We start from the raw sequence: 21,870 nt of genomic DNA on the forward strand, positions 1-21,870 counted from the left end.
GGTCTCTTCTGGCTCGCGCATCGATGAAAGTTGCCCCTGGTTGCGAGCTGTCGCAGGGCTATGCTCCGACTGCGTCGGCGACGCGAGCAGTCTTCCCGCTACACGATCGCCCTCGGTGTCACCTAACCACCTTTGGATCGCGAAGTCATCGATCTCGTCCTGCTTTCTCGTGCCAGTATGGTCGCTCAAGGATGAAATCAATGATGAAGTGAAAGAGGTAGTCATGTTGGTCAGGAAAGGTTGGCAACCTCTGATGGGAAGATGGAAGAAGAGCTTTGTTTTGAGAAACTAGATTGCAATAGCTGAGTCGCAGGCTTCTCTGAGGGTACTCATCGCACTTATACACATTTCGCAACCTCATTTCTTCACTATCTGAAACACTTCAAGTCTCTTGGGTGGTGTAGCACACTTCTCCGCCTCACAAGTAGTTTTCTCAATTTCTATAAGCCTATCGCTTGCAAGAACGAATATCCCCTGTCAGACTGAGGAGTATGCTCAGCTTCGACTTTGGTGATCCGAAACCAGGTACACACACAGGGAGGACAGGGCGCGGGACCAGATGGTAGAGACGTGGCAGTGCCTCTCTCGAGTTTGTCGCTTTTGACTTACCGGGATCTGCGCCATACGGCACAATGAGCGGTCAGCCGCAACGACATGTCGGCAGTCTCTATCTTCATCAGATTTCATGGCTGAGCGCTTTTTGTGAGTATGCGCGAGAGATTACTCGCGCTTCTCGATGCCGAAAGCCCGTTCATCGTGAGCTGATTTCATATATGTATTGCAAGAGCCACCATGAGCTGCGAGTTTGCGCTCTGCATCTATCACGCAGTCACCTGCTTTAATCCTCGGTCGCGGAGACATGTGAGCACATGCTATCGCACATGCAATGAATAACAAACCGATCTCTATCCAGGCAACAAGATATGCTCGATGCTTATTCCGCCCTGGAAATACATGAACGCACCCGAGCTTGATCGTTTCGTTGATGGGTGGCAGTCACAACCGGCGAGGCGGCTGAACACTCAAGCGGTAAGCGTTGTTTTCTCAATCGCATCGACACTTGGTCGCGCAAATGGGAGGGCAACGGTACCGCACGTGTGTAGAGCTTGCAATACAGCTAGACGCTCATTCGCTCACGCATGATACCATTCGTGCCTCTGAGGCTGAAAGGCGATAAGCAAAGTAGGCGGGGAACCCTGTCGTGAATTGAGAGAACTTGCAAGCGACCACGGTGCGGCAACCTGCATGCCACCATGGCTGTGCATACACATTTTAGCGCTGAGGAAAGAACGCTAGATGCTTTCGTCATAGCACCGATTACGACTTCTTGCCCGTATCGAATTCGCCATCGCAGCATCACTATATGTATTCAGGCTTCTGATCTACCCTGAGCACCTCATGGTTGCCTTGTCTGGGATAGCCAAGCCCTCGATTCCGTCACACCAAAGCTGTTCTCGCTTCGCTACGTTCCGATTGTTCAGCCACCAATCTCGAACTAGGCAACGACTGCCAAGGTCACTACACACAATGAGCGCCCAGCCATCGCATCTCATCATCGGTGCCGGGGTTTTCGGGGTTTCTACCGCCTACCATCTTATCAAGAAGTACCCTGAGGCTTCTGTACGATTGGTCGATCGAACGCAGTACCCCTGCCCTCTTGCCGCATCCTGGGATTGGAACAAAGTTGTTCGTGCAGACTATGGCGACATTTTCTACATGGAAAAGGCGTTGGAGGCCATACAACTGTGGCGAGATGACCCACTCTTCAGTCGGTTTTACTACCAAAGCGGTATGATCAACATCGACAATACCGAACTGGGGAAAGAGATGTTGCAAAACTATGAGAAGCTTGGAGTCAAGGTTGATGCGGAGATGGCGAGCCCGGAGCGCTTCAAGAAGATGTACGGTTCTTTCTACGATAACACCGATTTCTCTGAAGTCGGCGAAGTGTTCGTGAACAGAGACAGTGGGTGGGCGGAAGCTACCAAAGCTTTGACCGCTTACACGGACGCCGCGATCGAGGCAGGAGTCAAGTATACCGCAGCTGATATCGATGTATTGACATTCGGTACTGATGGAGAATGTACTGGAGTTCTAACGAAAGGTGGTGAAAACATCACAGCAGATCGCATCATCCTCGCTACTGGTGCAGGGACCGCCAAATTGATCGCCGACAGTGCTCCGAGCAGAGGCGAGCTACAAGTCGACGGGCGCCTGGTCGCTGGAGCAGTAGTCACTGGCATCGTCAACCTAGACCCAAAGAAGGGGCAGCAGTATACCGAGATTCCAGTCACAGTACATTCTGTCTTACCAACACGAGGTGAGGAGACCGACGTCTACCGTTTTTACTCTGACTGACAGAATCCAGGGGAAGTGATGCCACTAACAGCGCCTTTGTCGGACCAGGATCCATACACTGTCAAGTTCTGCAGAGATGAAGCCTACAAGAACACCGTCAAACACGAGGCATCAGGTCAAGAGTTCTCCTCCCCACCAAACGAGCCCGGTCAAGCACAGAGACAGCCGAATGAAGCTCTTAAACAGCGACTTGAACTCGTCAAGAACGGCATACTGGGTGAACCCGGGAAGGACGTTAAGTTTGACGAGTATCGTGTTTGCTGGTAGGCTACATCTCCGAACCACTACGATAAATCGGGCTAACAGTTCGTAGGGATGCCGTGACACCCTCTCAAGACTTCATCATCACGCCGCACCCGCATTCTCAGAATCTCTACCTCGCGACAGGCGGTTCTTTCCACGGATGGAAATTCATGCCTACGATCGGTCGCTACGTCGTGGAGATGCTGGATGGTACCCTAGACCCCTCTCTTGCCAAGCGATGGGCGTGGGATCGTGAGAACGAAGGCGGTGCACATGCTCACCTGCTTCCTACGATTGAACTACGAGACTTGTGAGACGGGTAATAGAACGCTCCCAGCACCTCATACAAGGGAAAAACTGAACACCCTAGAGGCTACATCAAGAAGAAAACCTGCAAATTAGGTAGCCTAACGTCGATGTAGGCTCTAGACCTGTCCAGGTTTCCCTTAGGTTGACGTGCCAGCGAGATTTCGGCCACGCCGATAACCTTACTAAGTAACATCGACATGCGAACCAAAGAATACATCGAACTGTCCTGTGACTCGACCTAATGCCGCAAGAAGCGAGTATGTTCCAAATGGGTATTAAACATTACAATATAATTTATTTGAGACAACCAGTCCTTGCACGACGTTCCATGTGAATAGCACGGCGTGGTTTGCCACTCTCAATTCCTCCACGTCTATTACCCAAAAAACCGCACCATGGTATCTTCAATCCCTGAAACGCCAACCCCGAACAGCAAATACCGAGCCCTTGCCCCGACCCAGAGATCGAACCAATCCAGTCTTTAATCCCATTTCAACACACCAACCCTCACCCTACCCCCCTCCTACCTCTTCCTCCCTCCACTCCGACTCCTCGCCCTCTCCGTACTCTGCGCAACGCTCAGCCCATTCGTACTGGGCCTCTCACTCTCCGTCCTTGCCTCGAGCCCCTCACACCAAGCCCGTTCCTGCGCCTTCGTCGCCTGAACCTTACTCAGCGTCTTCTTAAGCGCGCCATACAAATGCTGATTATCGCTCGAATCCAAATCAACCCAAAAGCTATAAATGCTCAGTGACTGATGATTCATATTCTTGAACCTGCGTAGAATGTATTGTCTTGCACTGAGTTCCGGATCCGATTCATTGCGTGTGTAATCTGGAAACAGTTTTTCCAGGGGTGCGTAGGCCATTTTGCTGACGAAGCGGGTGAAGTTGTTGAGGATGAGGATGATGGTTGAGTGGGCGAAGCCGGGGCGGTTGACCCATTGTTCGAAGCCTTCGAATTCGTGGACGAGGATGGATTCCGAGGGGCGCTCTGGGCTGGGTTTGTTGTAGAGGGACACGTCGACGGTGAAGATGACGGCGGTGGCGTCTTCGAGTTGGTGGTACCAGCGCTCTTTGAAGTGTTGTGGGACGTAGCCTTTGATGTTGAAGAGGTGGATGTCGAGCTCGTCCCAGTCGAAGCGGGTTTCGTTGATGCCGCCGCCAGAGCGGGTTAGCCGGATTATGTCGGCTTCGCTGGGGACGTAGTCCTTTTCGGCTATCCGTGGTGCTTCTTGTGCGAAGTACGGCGCGTACTGTGGGAAGTCGATCTCGAAGTTACGGACGTAGAGTTTGGAGAACTCGGGACACGACCAGATTCTGGTGATGGCCTTGACGGCGTCTGACGATATGCCGTCCTCTCTGGCGTCCAGCTCGTGCAACAAGATCGCGAAGTCGTGGGTCAGTTCGGCAGAGAGTGTAACGCCGGTCTCTGTGAGTAAATTCGTGATCGACGATATGAGTGATCTTACAACTTGGTAAACTGCGGGGCGGTACTTCAATCGTTCTTCCATCTTATCATAACCCTCGGCGAACTGCACTTTCAGCTGATGCATTATCAGCTCTTTGCCACCCTGTGGATTGCCTACAAGGACCAGCTTAGTCTCGTGCCGAAGGTTAGTAGCTTCTCTCTCCAAAGCACGATCTATTGCTTCGGACCGGTTGATTGCTGCCATATGCTCGTACTCTTCGTCCGATGGTGTGATTGTTCCATCGGAATCGTTCCGCGCAATCTTCATGTGGAACAATAGTCTCAGCCATTGGATAAATCGCGATATTTGCGCAAGGCTGGTAATGCAAGCGCCGTTTAATTTCGAGGATTGGGTGAGAGTCCTCAGATTTGCCGCATCTTCCTTCCTGATCTGGCGGCTCTTATGAAGCAGGATCTTTCGCTGCGCTTGGGCGGTACTGGCAGTCATTAGCATCGATTGTAAGCAAGGTCAACTAGCAGCTTACCATTGACATGCTGCAAGCAGCAAGTTCACGGCATCATTCTGTCGTTGGGCGACCTGTTGCAGTCGTTCCATAGATCTACTAGCGACGCTGTATTTTAGTTTGGAAGCGACATCGACAGCACCATGGTCCCGGTAGTCCAGACGCGCATTCAGAGCATCTACATGGCGTACCAGCAGCCCACAAGAATGCGCTAGCACGTCCAAGTCGGACACCAGTTGTGGATGGAGGTCGCTAATAGCATAATTGAGCCAGTCCAGGATGTTGCCGAGACTAGACTTCAAGGCTGTTAGTTGCGCGATGAGGTTGATGGAGGAGCCATTGCTATCTCTCCAACGGTTGTGGATCTGTCGCAAGCCGTCGATGTCCTGTCGCAGCTGGTCGCGAATGGTGCCGATGGCGCTAATTAAGGCGAACACCCTTTTCTCATCGTCCGCCATGGCGCAGTAGCGTAGCGTCGCGTCGCGTTGCAGCAAAACAAATGTCGTGGATCGATTGGGCGGCGCCGGATTGCTGTACAAGTGTCTGACTGTCAGGAATCGTTGCGACTGACGGCAACGCTCGCGAGACCCCGCGCATTTAGTCAGAAACAGCCAGGATTAAGGTTGGCACTTGCGGATGATTGTCACAAGACAGAACACAACAAGGAAGTCATCAGCGCCAGGTCCGCGGGGGTGGATGGACGGCCTGCTTATAGGGATGGCCCTGGTCCCGAGAAGATACCGCGAGCTTGGGGCGCGATGGGGCTGTCTGGCGAGAGTTGCACCGCGATCAACAGGGCGTGCTGACAGTGCGGGATTCCAACAACAACGGCTCGGCCTCGTCGCGAGAACGAGCCATCAGTCGCAGCCGTGATCTCAACGGTGCGATAGCGCGTTTTGATGCCAGGGGAATCGCGGCCAGCGGGTAGTGTGGCGGTCCCTGATGAAGGATGCCGGCTAATTTGGGGCGCGGATGCCGAGCGGCGCAGTTCAATGTCAGGTACAAAACGATATCGTCTCCTGACTGCACAACCGCTTTGGGTTGAGCTGATGTCGTCCGAATCAGGCGTGCAGTATACGAAGAAGAGTCACAAAGTGGCCTTGTTGTCGCCATGATCGATGACTCCCCAGACCTTTCGGCTCATATGTGGCTAGTGCAAACGCCACCAAGCGAGAACTCTGTCGTCATCGTCCGATGAGACACCTAGGCATTCACTTTTCCGCCCAGCAAACATGAGCCCTATAAACGCAACCATGCCGACCCTGCGATTGTTCGACTAATTACTGACACTTCAAATATCAACATTACATTATCAGTCGTCGCAGCCTTGAGCAAAAGCTAAGGGACGCGACTGCAGCATGGCGACTATCGACACGCTGCCGAATGAGATTCTCTCGTTGATAACGACCCATCTTGAACGACCGCGGGATTTACTTTACCTCTCTTTAGCAAGCCGCCGGTTGAGCGAGTTCGCAAAGCTCGATGGATGGAAAGCTTTGCTCAGAGGCCGCTTTGGCCTGAGCGGTCTGGACGCGGATGCCTACAACGCCGTCCACGGTGTGACAACACTATGCCGAAACTGGGATCGGAGAGGCCTGATCGCGAGATATCTTGAGCCAACAGAAAAGACGATGAGCATGAATACCTGGCGAGCCGAAAGATGGAGGGGTCCACAGGGCCAGACAATGGGCTATCAACCTAGCATTGACAGCTATGAAGAGATATATGGATCGTGGGGAGAAAGAAAAGAAGTATTGGCGTGGTCTGCTGGTACGCAAATTGTTATGCGTACGAAAGAGACGGGTGCGAACATCGAGAAGATCAGGCAACGCGAAGAGGGGCTCGACCAGGCGCCTGATCAGACGTGGAGGTATGACGCGTTCAAACACCTGACCACGTGGTTCACGTATAAGATCCCAGACAGCTCTGAAGGTCGCGACGACATCGTCAACTTAAGGTTGCTCCGTCCGCACCAACGGGATTTGGCCTCCGAAGACATCGTCTTTGGGACGGCATCAGGCCAGCTATCGGTACTCAGCGCCAGCCCTGATTTTGCAGAGACGCGGGTGCAAAACTATAACACTGACCGTCCTGATGTCTTTGATGAAACCAGAAAACGAGCCATCGCTGATCTGTCGATATCGTCCTCGAGCACGCCCTTGTTAGCCACCGCACTTTCGGATACGTCGCTAGCGATTTACCCTATCGATCGTCACAACTTCTCGGATGAAGCGATTAAGCCCTCTTCCGCAACAAAGACCGTATTAGACGGAAAACCACAACGTAAAATATGGTCATGCGAGTTCGTATCCGATGATGCAGTCGCCGTTGGATGGGGCCCCCACACCGAACCTATCGAGGTCTACCACATTGGGCCCGAAGGCTTTCTATCCGAGCCTTTGCGTCGCTTCAATGTGGCCAGCGAGAGCGTGGCGCATTCAAATCACACGGCGGTTTATTCAATACTCCCATTACCCAGCACATCACCGGGCGCATCCGAAGCAGGCTACACTTTCCTGTCTGGCGGCTACGATGGTATCGTTAGGCTGCATGACATGCGCTCACCACGCGGCTTCGAACAGATCTTCTGGGATCCAACAAACGATTCGGCCGTATACTCTCTTGCCGCACAAGGGCGAGAACGCTTCGTAGCAGGTGTGGCTCTACACAGCATGATCAAAGTGTTTGACTTGCGCTTATCAGGCTCGCATGCATATCACACCATTTCCACCCCTAGTCACAGACCAAAAGGCAAAGCGGTTTCGCGCGACTCGGCCACCAACATCATCATCGATGATAATAAAAGCCAAAGTTCGAGAAAGAGTGGCGGTTGGAATCTCTACCTCAGACCCCGCAACCCTGCTTCACGCACGCAGCAAGGTTCTCCCGTCTATAGTCTTTCCATTCCGTCATCCACGTCACAGAACTTATATGCCGGTCTTGAAGGCGCCGTCCAAAGTCTTACTTTTCACGGCATCGCGGATAATTACCCGGATCCTATGCTGTCATACGGCTTGGTCCGACATCACAACAACATTGATGTTCGCAAATCCTACAACCCAGACGGTGGAGTCATGAACTTGGGTATGTATGAGCAAGGTACGGAAGAAGGAATAGGGATGCAGTTGTTGGTTCAGGGCGGTGTGACGGCTAGCGTCGTACGCAAAGAACGGAGAGACAAGGCAATGGCTAAAGGGATAGACGAACGTTGGATTGACTTGAGAGATGAGCAGGATAGGTGGTCTGCTGGTGAGGCGCCACCGCCACAGGAGGAGCCACCGAATGATTCGAGAACGGGTGGAAGAAGACGCAGACGACCTGGAAGAGGAGGAGGAAGAGTGGCTTAGGATCTCTTTGCTGTATAATTTCACCGTCTATTTCTGGGTGGTGTAGCTATCAGAAGATTGCGCTGCCAGTTGTCTAGCTAGACGAGTGTAACCGTGCTTGCTAACGCGTGTTCGTCAAACCAACGCTTCTCTAACCGAGAAACTAGTCCAATCCTAACGTACTCCCTCTTCCCATTATTTGTGGGCTGCAGTAAAAGTGCGTCAACATTATCGTATTGTTGATTCCCCACGTATAAACCGAAACAGACCACCGACTTCCATGCGATCTTATCTTGCAACCCCTCATAGGTTAAACCGCTATCAACGGGCGGACATGGTTCAGAAGTGTCGAAGCTGAATCCCGAATCGAGGAACACGAAGATCTTTCTATGATTGCCGTCAACTAAATACGTCGCTAAGCGCATGACGATGTGATCTCCAGGTACCACCCAGCCGCTGAGGCAAAGGGATGCATGTAGAACTGGTCCGTAAGGATTGGACGTGGCTGGCTGGGTTTGGAAACTTTTCAAAGTACATATGTACCGTTCATTCTCAGCCGGGTCGTCAAAATCTATGCCGTGCACGTGTGAGCTCCATGAGAATGTAGGGCCCAGGATATCAACATCCTCGGGGTATTTCCAACGTCTTGTAGCGGGACCTGTGTTAACATACCACCCTAGTTGACACACGATGCGGTGTTCCCAGAGTCCTGCGATGTACTCCCCAGGCTTCAAGTGTTCCATGCATGCTGCCACTCCGGAAAGCGCGGGGAGAGAATCTTGTCCATAGGTAAGTTCCATCTTGCTGTATTCATGCGCTATGTCCATCCATTCCGACGCGAAACTTTCTGTCATCTCTGGGGCAGCTCGCAGGTTTGCAAACATCCAGTATCCTTTGCCAACGCGCCGCACCATCATTTCCTTACTGGCCGCGCCACACTCGCATTCTCGCCCATGCTCGCACTCAAAAAGAATCTCATTTGGCAGGAAATGAATAATTCGACGAGCCAGAAATCTCTCTTGCATGCACCAACCCCGTTGGAATAACGTGTAATCGTTCTTGTTTGTAAAGCGAAGACAGTCGTGGCTTTCAATGAGTCTTGCACTCACTTCACGGCCCTGCTGGCCATTTCGTGCGTATTCCATGACTAGGGGCTCCAATCTTTCGTGCAAAAACCCATCCTTGGAGTCCTCAGTCGCTGTGGCTGACAAGACGACATACGCGTTTGCGTAGATATCTGCCATAAGGGATGCCTCTTTCGCCCATTCTTCATCATCGTCTTGCACAATGCAAATCCGATCAATCCATATGTATTCCAGACCGAGTCCTCTAGCAACCTGAATGGCGTCTTGGAGAGTCTTTGGGAACTCTGAAGTCATCAGCTTCTTGAACCGTGCTTCAACGTTTTCCTTCGTCGTCTCGGACTGCTTGCCTGGTCCCCAACGGTAGGAAAGCGCAGCAAATTTGACTGAGGATTCTGGCGAGCAGAGTCTATAAGATTTCCCGTCATGGCCACAAATGTCAATCAAGCGTGTAGGCCTAGACTCGTGTTTGGGTGAAACATGCTGATGGGTTTTGTCGCAACGATTTATCCACTCCTTTATGACACTCATCGAGGCTATCGAGTCCGCAGACTCGGAAACATCTTTCGCGCATCTGAAAGGGCTCACAAGAGCCTCTGACTCTGTCGCTTGTATCAGCCAGCCCTTCGAATTAAAATCAAGGACGAACCTTTCGAGTACAACTGAACATGGACTCTCTCGCAACCAGCCGTTGAGTGCCCACTGCTGTAGCATATCTGGATATCGGTCTTAAGCCCATGGGAACTCAATTCCATCGAATTCGCATCTTTTGCAAAATGCTGCTGACACTTGCGTAGGATTCCGCAGAAGATGCAGTTTACGTTCAGGTTCTTCACAAGAATAAAGTGTAAGCAGTATTCATCACTGTTTTGGTGGCATACGCCACAACTCAATTCGTATAAAGTATACACTTTGTCGGGCACCACAGCAAGCTCGTTCGATTTTGCGATGATCTTCTTTTCACTTTTGTCTGGATAAAGTCTTCTGGCGAGGGACCTGACCAAGATTAGTACGCGTTATCAAAGCGTTTCAATCACCTTACAATAACTCTGAACGACTTCGTGGAGACACCTCCATGTCTGACCGTTCCAGAGGTACCACCCCCCAGGCTGAAGAGTCGTCGCTGGAAGACATCTCCGCATCTGAAAGCTCGTCGCGGGAAGACATCTCCACATCTGAAAGCTCGTCGCGGGAAGACATCTCCGCATCTGAAAGCTCGTCGCGGGAAGACATCGCCGCATGGAAAAGCCTGGGTAAGCTATAGTTCCATAGTAGATGTCATGCGTATATGGGAATATTGCCTCAACAGCAGCAACAGTGCTTCAGTTACTACGCGAAGTTAACACGCACACAGCGAGAGCTAGCTCCCGGGGCCTAGTTGATAGGCTGTCTCCGGAAGACCGGAATACCTGAGAAAATGGCGACCACACTGAGCGCCACTCCTCTGAACACCTGTGGAATGGCGTGTCGTGCGTCGATTCTGTTGTGTGTGTGCGTAGGCAGAGGAAGGAAGGCTGAACGGGTTCAGCTGATGACGCGGGCAGGTTGCACAGCCTATCCAGGCTTAGCCGAAAGCGGACTAGGCAGGTACTCCCCATCGACGAGCAGGCAGAATAGTAAATGCACATCGATAGTACTCAAATTTTGGACGTTTACACTCGCAGTTGTAATATTTCCACATCAGAGTATCCCCTCTCTCCACTTCAGTTCAACAAGTACTTAAGTTTCAATCAGAAGTGTGACCGGTCAGCTGACGTCACGCGAGGCCACCTAAACATGTACCCTACTCCACACGCAAGATGCTCGGTAGCCTTTCAGCCGCAGCATTGCGCGCCTCTAAATCAAAATTCCTATCCCAACCCAGTTCCAGTTCCCCTTTCAACGAAAGTCGTTCACATCCTCGTCACCTCCCAAGGCTCATTCCAACTTGCCCCAACAAGTTTCAGTACAGTCAAGATACCCCTCCATCCCATCCACCCCATCCATCTCACCCATACTCCCGCAAGTAACGCAAGACCGCGTGGCCATATGTCTCAGATATCGTGATGTGGTGCTACCAGCGTGGCAGTAGTCTTGGCGTAAGCTGTTTTCGCGGCTTCCGTGCGTGAACAATAGCCCGATGGAGTAAGATACTTCGTTTGAAGCGAACTGTGGAGACAGCTGAAAGTCGATTGTATCGTTGTGGTTATTCTCTGTGCGTCGTAGTTTGCCGGTCCAGTGATGACGCGCGTTGTCTTGGATTGGGGAAGAGGCTTCGCCTTGATTGCGACGGAGGAAACCATCTGGCATGTTTTTGTGTGCCTTGCCCGCACTGAGTGAGCCACTGCGGACTAAATTCGATGCGTTGTGAATGTTCAGATGTAAACCAGCCGTCCAAAATCCGAAGGATCGCATCCAAGCGCGTACTGCTAGGTGTTGGTCACGTCAGCTTACTTGCTGTCTCCACCCAAGCCATACGGCAAAAGACTGGGGAAGAGGATCTCGAACCTCAATGTGGAGCATTCCGCCGGCCCTGGTGATACGGCGAGTACGAGTACGAGTTAGGCAGACTCACGTTGGGGTTGCCAGGCGCCTGGCTTTGTGGTGCGTAGTTTGCGCTATAGCCGTAGACGTCTGCGTTCGACGAGAAGTCGCGTTGAAGATGCGATGGCGAAGGTATGTGAGATTGCTGGAAAGATTGTTGCGCTGGGTGGGTGTGGTATCGGTACATAGAGGGGCGAGTGGTCGCAGCTGCCTGCGCAGAGTAGTCTAAACTCGACATCCACGCTGGCGGCATGTTCCAAGGTATGCTCGCTGGTGGAGACGGAGAGTAGATGTGCGTATTCCAATGGGGTGGGTAAGAAGGATACGCTTGGTCGACTGCGAGGTGATGGGGATCAAGGGATGCGACGGTAGCTGCCAGGACGGCTTCGTTTGCGACTGCGCTGCTTGTGCCGAAGACACGGCTTGAAGGCATCTGGTATGGTGATGAAATCGCGCCTGTAATGTCGTAGTCTGCGGACAGAGAGCGCGGGTACACTTCGTGCTGCTCAGGCGAAGGTTCTGACTCCTGACGGCCCTCTGAGTCGTCCCTGATCAACTGCTGGAGGTATTGGAGCTTCCGTTTGCGCTTCTCTCCTATACCGAATGTCATTAATTGTGGTCACCACGAGCAACGACCTGCGGGTTGACGTACGATAGTTACGTGAAGCTATCCTGTTCTGTTGCTTTCGTATCTCGCTGTTGGGCTTCTTAGGCTTCTTCCCGGGCTCCTCACTCACTGCCGCTCGTCTTGGTCGAGCATCGGGTGTGGAAAGAAGCTGTGACGATGAAGTGGTAGGAGGAGAGTTCATGGCGCCAGCTAGTGTGTTCGGTAACCAGAACGATGGGATCAATATTGCCCGAAAGCGTTGGCGAAGGCTTGCTTTTGAGCCGCTGATCAGTTCCTAATTGCAAGACGGCAGGGTTACATCCAAGCCGTAAAGAGAGCTTAGCCTAGACCCTACATCGATGTTGACTAGGTAGAGCCAGGCGACGGCTTCTGATTCCGCGCTTTTCCTGGGCACTGCTGATTAAACACAACAAGAATAGCAACAGCCCCAATGGGCGGCGGAGGCAAGTAACGCACTTCATCACTATGCTGCCGTCAACCACGGTCTTAACTTCGCCGCACGGCATTATGATATGGTCATCCGAGATGCCAAATCTGAAGGGCCTCCTTTGAGAAGACTTAGTCATGGCTGCCGGGAATGCTGTGCGACACATGCGGATTGAAAGCCGCTTGGTCACTCAATCCCAAGATTACTTGTTTCCGCATTAGGCATACTGGACGAACTGGATAGCCATGGAGTTTGCGTTTGACAAAGAGCTGAATCATCGCGGAACCGCAATCCGATCTGACGCATGTATGGTGGATGCTAAGTTGCACGAGAGCAGGCGGAGCAGGCGGTAGAGACATCCACCTCATCCCCACCGCCTGCGCTATCATTCTCAGAAGAAGCTGAATCATCTGAGAAGCTTCGCTTTTAGCTGAGTCTTTCCAACCGAAGTTGGACGCCAGTGTGCGGAACAGTGTTGGTGGTATGGTGCGGTGTCTTTCATCCGCGCACGTAAACAGGAGGCGATTGTAACTCGGGCTCGCGCTTCGGCCCTCGCTCTGGCGATAAGATTCATTATCCTGCCTTTCCAGACGGTTCTCACAGCTTTGCAACGTCTCGTTGGCGCATTTGACGCGTCACCGCCACAACTTTCTGCCGACAAACGCAAACAGACCTCAGTCCAGCAGCGCATGCGATATCAGACGTGCGATGACGAGAGGATTGCCAGGTAAGTAGCTAGCTGGCACACGAGAATGTTGAGCTGAGATGGTACTGTACTTGTGGCGTGTCAACATTGTAAGCTACTAGCCAATAGTGGTAGGAGCTAAGGTGCTGCGTAAGCAGTCGCGAGACAAGGAATCTCACGCCGCCTTTTTGAGGGAAAGGGGCGAGCTGTGCATTATTCATACCTTAGAATAAAATTACAGCATTGGATGTGGCGTTCCTCCCATGATACTGTGGTGACACGAGGCAGACGAGCCACTCCCAAGGGCGCAACTTCCGAACTCCAAATCGCACCCACCCAATCAGGACATCTCGGCTGAGAAGCATTTTGAATTCAGAGATTTCCAAGGGCTGATCTGTCACGTTACTGTGCCGACTTCCAAGTTCAATAACAGGTGACGTTACGTGACTTGCCAAGAAGAGGCTGAAGCGCAGTCGCGTCTCCACGACGAAAGGTATGCGCGTTTGATTCACGCAAGATGGAGCTGCAGTGTGATAAAGAAGCTTTACTCAAGGTATACACTTCTGCTGATACTTGCGCAAGACGAGACAACACGAGTCTCCAGTCCAGTACGCAAACGCCACGTGCCAACGTATCATCAACACTGCCCAGGTGCAACTCAAGATACAGGCTTGCCGTTGACAACAACGCAGGATGCGACAACACGTCCTCGCTTGAAGGCCTGAAGTCGGCAAAAAGGCAGCCTTCCATCATATCATCAACACTGCGACTCAGCGTACAGTGTCGCGGTTCAAGGCTCAAAGCCCGCAAAAAGGGCAACTTCCCCTCAAATCATGCACAGCGTTACACCCAAGAACCATCTCAGATCACGTTCTTCAAAAAGACACAACACAGAGCCACCACATCGACACCACTAATGCCTCTCCGGCATCTGATGCTGCCTCTTGAGATAACTCGCCTGCAACACTGGTCAGCACCCAACATCCTCACATCATCACGTTGTTTCAGAAATGCTCTCTCTCACCTCATCAAGTACAGCCTGTAGCCTGCCTTCTTCGGCGACAACGCGCTTGACGGTATCGCTCACGTTGCCTTCGAGACCGACGTTGCAGCCGCGAGGTAGCCATCGGAGTATGTGGAATGCGTTGGCGTATACGCTTGTCGCGCCGGTTACTCGTCCGTCGTCTGGTAGGCTGGCTTGGAGGATGATTTTGAAGGTCTTGAGACCCCAGCAGTAGCGCAGGCCTAGGCGGACGAGGTCGGCGAAGCCGTCGAGGATGTCGTGGTGGGAGGGTATGGTGAGGACGACGTGTTTGATGAGGCTGCGCGAGCGCTGGTGCAGTGTGGAGAGGGTGTGGATGCCGCTTGTGAGGCTGAGGGTGAAGACGTTGTCGCTGTACAGGACCTGGCGCGCCTCTCTGTATATCAACTTGTTCAGCCGCAGGATCTCGGGGACGATGGGGTCGTCTAGCGGGATGCGCTCGGGACCCTGTCTGGGTCGATGGAAGGCATAGCCGGGGCCGGGCAGTTCGTGACGGGGCATGTAGGGGGCGTAGAGGTTGTTTCGGCGCGGTGCTGCGAGAAGGTCGTCGCCGTCTTCGGGTTTCTCGGGCGCGCGGTCGGCATGCAGGAGGAGCGGCTCTTCGCGCACGAGCGCCATGTGGTAGATGTGGATGCGCAGTTCGGCGGGAAGCTTCATGAAGGGGAAGAAGTTTGCCGTTGCGGTCTCGGACGTCTCTGAGGTGTCGACTGGAGGCTCGAGTTGCGACTCGGTCAAGGTGCTGGGTTCTGGCGTGAGAAGACCACTGCGGGCTCGCGAGCTTGATGCTCCAGCAGCTTGAAGCTTGCTGCCGGCCACATCGTCCTCAACTGAGCCACGAGTGCGAAGCTTCTTAGGCTCTGTCGCATACGATTCCGCTTCCTCCTCTTGAATGGCACGCTTTCGGCTACTCATGGCGGACACCGGGCGTGTTTGTCGGCGCATTGCCTCGTCTTCTGAAGTCATGTAGGCTCTTGGGTAGAACGATATTTCCTAAAGATGGCGATACTAGTAATCGTATTTGTTTTGTCTGTATATCAAACGATGGCTGGCTGGCCGTGACGCGTCGAAGTTGCCAAGTACAGTAGCGTGAAGTCTGCTGGCCAAGCGTGAGGTCTAGACAATGCGCGGCATTCGATAACAGCTGGGCTAAGAGAATCGTCAAGAGTGAATACAATGGCAATAAACCAAAGCGGCGCAAACGATAGCCGGCAAGGAAGTTCGCGACACGGCGAGGTGCAGGTGGACTCGACGCGGAGGTGGATGATTGCGGGGTTGGATAGCGTGTAGAACGGCTGTGGGCCCAGCAAACGTCAGTGCGCATGAAGATTGCGTCACGTGTGCCTATTTTACAATAGCTTCCCGATTCACGGTGAGAGGGCGTAAATGGACGATAGGAAAAGGCCGTCGCAGTCTCATGCTGGTACCCGATAGCTTCCACGTTTTCACTTCACGGAGAGGAGCGTGAAAAGAGAATAGGGATTAATGATTCCAGTCTCAATCTAGACATTTGCGCGGCACCACAGACGAGCTGCACTATCATGGGTTGAATAGTCTCATCAAGCTATCTACACTAGCCACCACTGACTCGTTGCGCTCGTCGCTCGCCTCTATGCAAACCGCAGTGGTCGGGGGAAATAATAATAAGGGAATCAAAATGACCACGCGTTCCCACCAGCCTCGTCCAAGCTCCTCTCTGCCTTGCCATTCGTGAATGCGGGTTTGGGCCTCTGAGGGAGAGGGGATCTGGGGCAGGCCTGAGTGCCACGCTCCAGCATCGAAGAATGACCCGAAGCGCCAGCTTTACCCTCTGGACCAGCACACTATAAGTCTATTAGGTTGTTGGCACCAGGCTGACGGGGTTGCTGCTGCTGCTGAGGCTGAGCACCGAATGGATTCGCGCTGCCGTAAGGGTTGGCGCCGAAGTTGCTCGCTGGGCCAGTTGCCGCGGGCATCATGCGGTTTTGCTGCGGCATGCCGGTGAACTGGGAGTTCAAGAACGGGTTGTTACCGGTAGCGTTGGCGTTGATCCGGTTCAAGCCCGCGCCAGCCGAGTTGACAAATGTTCCAGGAGCTGTGTGCTGAGCTGGGATACGCATGTTTCCAACGTTGCCGAAAGTGTCCTGACCTTCGCCTGTTGCAAGAAGCGCGTTGAGTCTGGCAGCGGTCGGGTCCATCTCTTTTTGTGGCGCCTGTGGCTGCTGCTGCTGCTGCTGCTGTGGTTGCGCTGCAGGTGCAGGAGAGAAGGATACTGGAGGGTTGAACGAGGTGTTGTTGAACTGGGTCTGGGTCTTCTGCTCGCTCAACGAGTTCAACGTCGGTTGCGTGAAGGTCTGAGTGGGCTGCGGTCGGTTGAAGGACTGAGCGAATGGGTTGTTGGAGCCAGTGGGCTGCGGCTTGAGCGACTCTTGAGTCTGGTTGCTCGCCCATGGGTTATGACTGCCAGGCTGGAGTGCATTCTGATCTTGCTGCGGTTGTTGCTGTTGCTGCTGACCCATGTCACCAAAGCCTCCACCTCCAAATTGACCATACGGGTTGTTGTTGAACGAGGTTTGCTGAGGTTGGATCGTGTGTTGGGGCTGCATGTATTGCTGCTGTTGCTGCTGAGCGCCGAACTGATCAAAGCCGGTAGGTTGTGGCATTTGGGGCTGCTGTTGGAAGCCACCGTAGCCGCCGAACCCATTCTGGAAGCCAGTTTGCTGAGGCTGCATTCCCGTGGGCTGTGAGTATGCGTTGTTGAGGAAGCCAGTGTTCTGAGGCTGCTGCTGGTTCTGGTCCATGAGGTTACCGAACCAGTCCACTTGGCCCTGCTGCTGGTACCCCTGGTTGTTGCCCGTGGGCTGGTAGGCATTCGGCTGTGCGGTGGTTTCGCCAAAAAGTAGGTCGGCGTTGGTCTGTTCGAGTTCCTTCCGGCGCAGCTCCTCCTCCTCCTTGCTCAGCTTGATGGCCTTTTCCAAGTCATCGTCGGTGTCTTCGACTCTGGCCCCACGTTCGCGGCGCTTCTTCTCCTCCTCTGCCTCGTTCTTGCTTGCCTCGAGCGCGAGTCTCAGCTCGAGATCTTCCTCTTCCGTTCTGCGGTTGCGGCGCTGTTCGCCGTTTCGCGGGCGCGTGGCTCTCTCCCCGCCATCTGGACCGTGGTGGCCTCCACCGGGGTACTCTTCGATGCCCGTGACCCGCGACTTCCATGATTTCCTGTCGGCTCGCTCGGCGCGCAGGCGCTCTTCGTCCAGAATGAGCGAAGTCAGCTCTTTAGCTGCCATTCGCACTGCGATTGTCTTAGTAAGGCACGAATTCGCAAAACAGGACGCGCTTACCGTTCTGGCCGACGTCGCGACCGTCCTCGTCGGTGTGCTGGAACTCGCGCAGTGTCTTGATGATGTAGATGTTCTTGCGCGCCCATGTCACGACAAGCTCAGAGCCCTCGTGCAGACAGTAGTCGAGCACCTTCAGCGACTTGAGGACGTGACGCCAGTTCTTGCCGCGGTCGTTCAGGCGCTTGTCGAGCATGTCCATGACCTGATAGAAGTCGGTCGAGCTGGGTAGCGGTCAGCATGGCTCGCGTAGCCTTCGCACTCGTCGTACCTATTGAAGGTGATTTGGGCGATCTCGGCCATGTCAGACCCGACGGGGCCCCATGGGTCGTTGCTGGTCGCTGCGATGGTCAGCTACGCCGTGCATGCAGCTCCTGGTGCACTCCATACCATTGCGGACCTTGACCTCGACCTGGCTGTACCCCTTGGTCACGTTCTTGACCGATCTCGCGATTTTACTCATGGTCGCGACGTAATTTCCGTCTCGCGGTGTGCGGTGTCGTTGGGTCGGAGCTGTCGGGAGGGAAGGGTCGCCAGAGGAGTGGCTGAGGTATAGCGCTGGGCGGATGACGTGCCACTAAGTAGACGGGCGCAAGCAATCAACAGCGCGGTTTGTCGTCGGAATTGATTGCCCAGCGATGGTGATAGTAGCGAGATATGGCAGCGTGGGTTGTGGCAAGCTGGGGTAAAATGGACATGCAGGAGAGACGTGGATAGACGTAATGCGAGGCTGGTGCGATGACCGCCTGCATAGGACAGGGCCGAGCGACCGAATTCGAGGGTCAAAGCGCGGCGACGACGTCAATGCCGGGCACCACCAGCACCTTCACTTGACGTCCAACATGGACATTAGTCTTGATATTGTGGCATTCACTCGTGCTAGATACGTGGATAACCTTCTCTGTCGTGAAACAGCTGTGCGAGCAGCACGCAACTATTGCGAATGAGCTGACGAGGCTTCTCTTGTCGCCTGGGCAGATCTTGGATGCAACGGGTAATGCTCGCAATGCGCTGAGCCCAATGAGGCGACTGTAGGGCAGCACACAGAATACGAAGGCGCTCGTCTCGAGCAACTTGTACGCTTAACTGGGATGCACCCTCAAGCATGTATTGTTGTCGAACTTTATCGTCAATTCAAAGTTCTGCGAACACCTTCAGGGTATTCAGGTACAGCCGAGCTCATTCACGTTCCTGCCATGCACGACGGGAGCACAACATCTTTGTACCTACCATAATGGAAATGGCATAGCTTTTCACATATTACGCATCTCACTTGCATACCGTGGAATGAGTGTATTATAGAGATTTAAATTTTTGGCTCCGCTTGCGCAGAATAGTGGTGTAGTCTAAGAGGCGGATGTAAGTCCTTCATTAAATACCAGTCTAGAGAGGTTTGCCGGTGCATATGAAAAACAAGACAATACGGAACAAGCCCGGACGCCCTTGCCCGTCTTGGTGTGTATGAGGCACGCCCAACGCCTGCCATCCCGTCTCGAGCTCCCGATGGAGAGAGGGATGGACGAAAACCCATGGAAAAACCGCCGCCAGATAACCACGACCCGGAGATGGGAAGACTTGCAACAAACAGATATGGGCAAGTCGAAAGAAACAGGAAAACTAACGCGCTCAATGACCCGCTAGCCCATAGGGATGCCAGTAAGAAAATTTTGTGGAACAGGGTATAGGTCCTGCCTGCCGAGAACACCAGAGTAAGGATCGCACCTCATACCAGGGAAAAACTGAACAGGTCTGCAGACTACATTGACCCAAAACCTTGCAAAGGAGGCGACCCAAAGTCAACGTAGGCTCCAGGCTGTCCAGTTTTTCCCTAGGTTGGCGTGATCGCATGTATTAGTTTTACAGTGGGGAAGATTAACCGTGACGCCACGGTGGAGCTTGCTCAAGCGTTACGTCGGATGTATCTTCCAGGATCTGTGGGAGAACTGCGCCAGGGCCGCAACTCTATTGGACAGCAGGAGCCCACATTCCGTTGCCCATCTCGCGGTGGTTGGGATTGTAGTGGTCCGGCTCAGTGCTGTTGGGACGACGGATGTTGTTTTGCTGGTAGTACATTCCGTTTTGTGCCTGGTACTGGGGCTCTGGGTAGACGTAGCCGTTGTCTTGGGCTCCAGGCGAGGGGAGAGCCTGTTGGCCCGGTGATTGCCAGCCCATGGCGGACATGTGAGGGCTGCCGTTGGCGCTGGTGGTGCCTCCGGACTGGTTGTGGTTTGCAGACGCAGGAGGCTCAAGAATCGGCGGTGGGCCGTAGGCGGTCGGGTGAGAGGTGATCGCTGGGCGAGAGCCGCTCACGTTGGATGTGTATGACTGAGCTGTGAGCGCAGGGGAGGCACGAGGGCTGGGCTGGGGCATCTCATGACGCATGTGGGGAGGGACGTTCATACCGCCCATGTAGGCGTAGTCGGAGCCCTGGCGGTGCAGGCCAGGCATACCACCAGGAGGCATTCCCTGTGCGGGTGAAAGAGAGAGATTGCGGTCATTGGGCGAAGGAGTGCCGAGCGGCGATGCTGTCTCGGAGTAGTCACCACCGTCGGAGCGACCGGTCCTGCTCGAGGCAGAGGCACGCGATGCGAGCGCAGCAGCAGTGGCGGCAGCGGCCTCTTCGACAGTGCCGGTGTGGTGGTTCTGGTGACGCGTCAAGGTAGTGCGACGCGTAAAAGTCTTCTGGCAGTCGGCGTAAGGGCACTTGTATGGGCGCTTGCCGGAGTGGATGCGACGGTGGCGGGCTAGCGAACTGGAGTCACTGAAAGGCTTTTCGATGTTAGTTGTGAATGCAGTGCAGAACAGAATTTTCGTACCTTTCCGCATCGCTCGCACATGTGCGGCTTCTCACCAGTGTGGACACGTTGGTGAACCGTGAGGGCGGAGCGCTGAATGAACTGCTTGCCGCAGTTGGGGTAGTCGCACACGTGAGGGCGGATACCGCTGTGGATACGTTCTGCATGCTGTCAGTGCTCTGCTTTTGATGTTGGGGCCAAAGCTTCTTACCATGACGTGCGAGGTCACTGCGTCGCGCGAAGCCTTTACCACAGGTCGAGCACGCGAAGGCCTTAGGTGGACCCGTGTCCGACGCGGGGCGCCCACCGTTGTGTTGGTGTTGGACCTGCGCGTCCGCCATCTGCTGCTGCTGCTGCGCGTACGCGTGGTCTGGCGGGTTGGGAATGTAATTACTGTTGTTGAGCATGGGCATGGGCGCCTGCATTTGCGAGGGCGAGGGGTAGCGCAGGCCGTTCATGTGCTGTTGGGGGATCGAGGGATACGAGGGGAGTTGCTGCTGCGGTTGTTGCGACGAGTAGCGCGACGAGTCTGACGGGTGCGGCGACACGCCACGCTCCGAGCCGTTCTCCGACTTGATGTGGCCGCCATTGAGGTAGCTCGGGGGCGCACCGAAGTGCTGGGGCTGCATTGCGTGTTGCATGGTGAGCGCTCCGTTTCCTAGGGATGCTGTTAATCTCTGGTTCAGAATCGTGTCCAACTCCATTCTCCGGTCGGCGGGATGCGCGTGACGGAAAGCGGCAAGGCACTGCAGGCCCGATGAGCAAGAGACGGGACGGTGCGCACCAAGTGAGGGTGAGAGCCTGTAAGGATGATGCAAATCAGGCGTCGGGCGAGGACGCAGCAGAGATGGGCGTGGGTGAGGGCGTCAGGTCGAGTCGTCGAGGGGCCGCGCGTAGGTCAATGCAGCGGATGCACTACTGAAGATGGCGATGTCAGTTGCGAGGTTGAGCGGGCGTCGTGGCAGCAGCGTCAAGGTAAAGGGTGAAAGAAGGGCGCGCCAGAAATTGTCGGTCTGGCAGTCACGCTGGCCACGTCGGAGCAGGAGAAAAGGGGAGTGGAGCGGTGAGAAGGACCTGCAGCGGGAATGCGCGGGCTGCACGGGGCGAAAGGGAATCGTGCAAAGCGGGAGTACGTACCTGAGATAGATATAGACGCGCGAGAGGGCAGGGCAGGGGATGGCGGTGATGGAGGGCGTGGTGTTGGAGAGTC

At 54.0% G+C, this 21,870-nt stretch overlaps 6 protein-coding genes across 6 annotated transcripts; 1 reads left to right on the forward strand and 5 right to left on the reverse strand.

The window, feature by feature from the left end:
* Nucleotides 1-1,527: 1,527 nt before the first annotated feature.
* Nucleotides 1,528-2,915, forward strand: J4E84_006286 (uncharacterized protein; the record flags this gene model as incomplete). Its single annotated transcript, XM_049388877.1, has 3 exons — nt 1,528-2,320; nt 2,369-2,621; nt 2,672-2,915. The coding sequence occupies 3 exons, from the start codon at nt 1,528-1,530 to the stop codon at nt 2,913-2,915; spliced, it is 1,290 nt and encodes a 429-aa protein (XP_049243151.1).
* Nucleotides 2,916-3,433: 518 nt separating this feature from the next.
* J4E84_006287 (uncharacterized protein) lies at nt 3,434-5,302 on the reverse strand (the record flags this gene model as incomplete). The annotated part of the gene is made up of 2 exons (XM_049388878.1): nt 3,434-4,817; nt 4,866-5,302. 2 exons carry the CDS (start codon nt 5,300-5,302, stop codon nt 3,434-3,436), a joined length of 1,821 nt encoding a protein of 606 aa, XP_049243152.1.
* Nucleotides 5,303-11,740: 6,438 nt separating this feature from the next.
* On the reverse strand, nt 11,741-12,584 carry J4E84_006288 (uncharacterized protein; the record flags this gene model as incomplete). The annotated part of the gene is made up of 2 exons (XM_049388879.1): nt 11,741-12,369; nt 12,428-12,584. The coding sequence occupies 2 exons, from the start codon at nt 12,582-12,584 to the stop codon at nt 11,741-11,743; spliced, it is 786 nt and encodes a 261-aa protein (XP_049243153.1).
* Nucleotides 12,585-14,509: 1,925 nt separating this feature from the next.
* On the reverse strand, nt 14,510-15,469 carry J4E84_006289 (uncharacterized protein; the record flags this gene model as incomplete). The annotated part of the gene is made up of 1 exon (XM_049388880.1): nt 14,510-15,469. One exon carries the CDS (start codon nt 15,467-15,469, stop codon nt 14,510-14,512), a length of 960 nt encoding a protein of 319 aa, XP_049243154.1.
* A 908-nt stretch (nt 15,470-16,377) lies between these two features.
* On the reverse strand, nt 16,378-18,328 carry J4E84_006290 (uncharacterized protein; the record flags this gene model as incomplete). Its single annotated transcript, XM_049388881.1, has 4 exons — nt 16,378-17,819; nt 17,869-18,089; nt 18,137-18,206; nt 18,256-18,328. 4 exons carry the CDS (start codon nt 18,326-18,328, stop codon nt 16,378-16,380), a joined length of 1,806 nt encoding a protein of 601 aa, XP_049243155.1.
* Nucleotides 18,329-19,827: 1,499 nt separating this feature from the next.
* J4E84_006291 (uncharacterized protein) lies at nt 19,828-21,364 on the reverse strand (the record flags this gene model as incomplete). Its single annotated transcript, XM_049388882.1, has 3 exons — nt 19,828-20,634; nt 20,682-20,821; nt 20,872-21,364. 3 exons carry the CDS (start codon nt 21,362-21,364, stop codon nt 19,828-19,830), a joined length of 1,440 nt encoding a protein of 479 aa, XP_049243156.1.
* Between the last annotated feature and the right edge of the window lie 506 nt (nt 21,365-21,870).

The sequence above is a fragment of the Alternaria hordeiaustralica genome, assembly GCF_023758085.1.
Source record: "Alternaria hordeiaustralica strain BMP 2776 chromosome Unknown scaffold_12, whole genome shotgun sequence".
Classification (NCBI taxonomy): domain Eukaryota; kingdom Fungi; phylum Ascomycota; class Dothideomycetes; order Pleosporales; family Pleosporaceae; genus Alternaria; species Alternaria hordeiaustralica.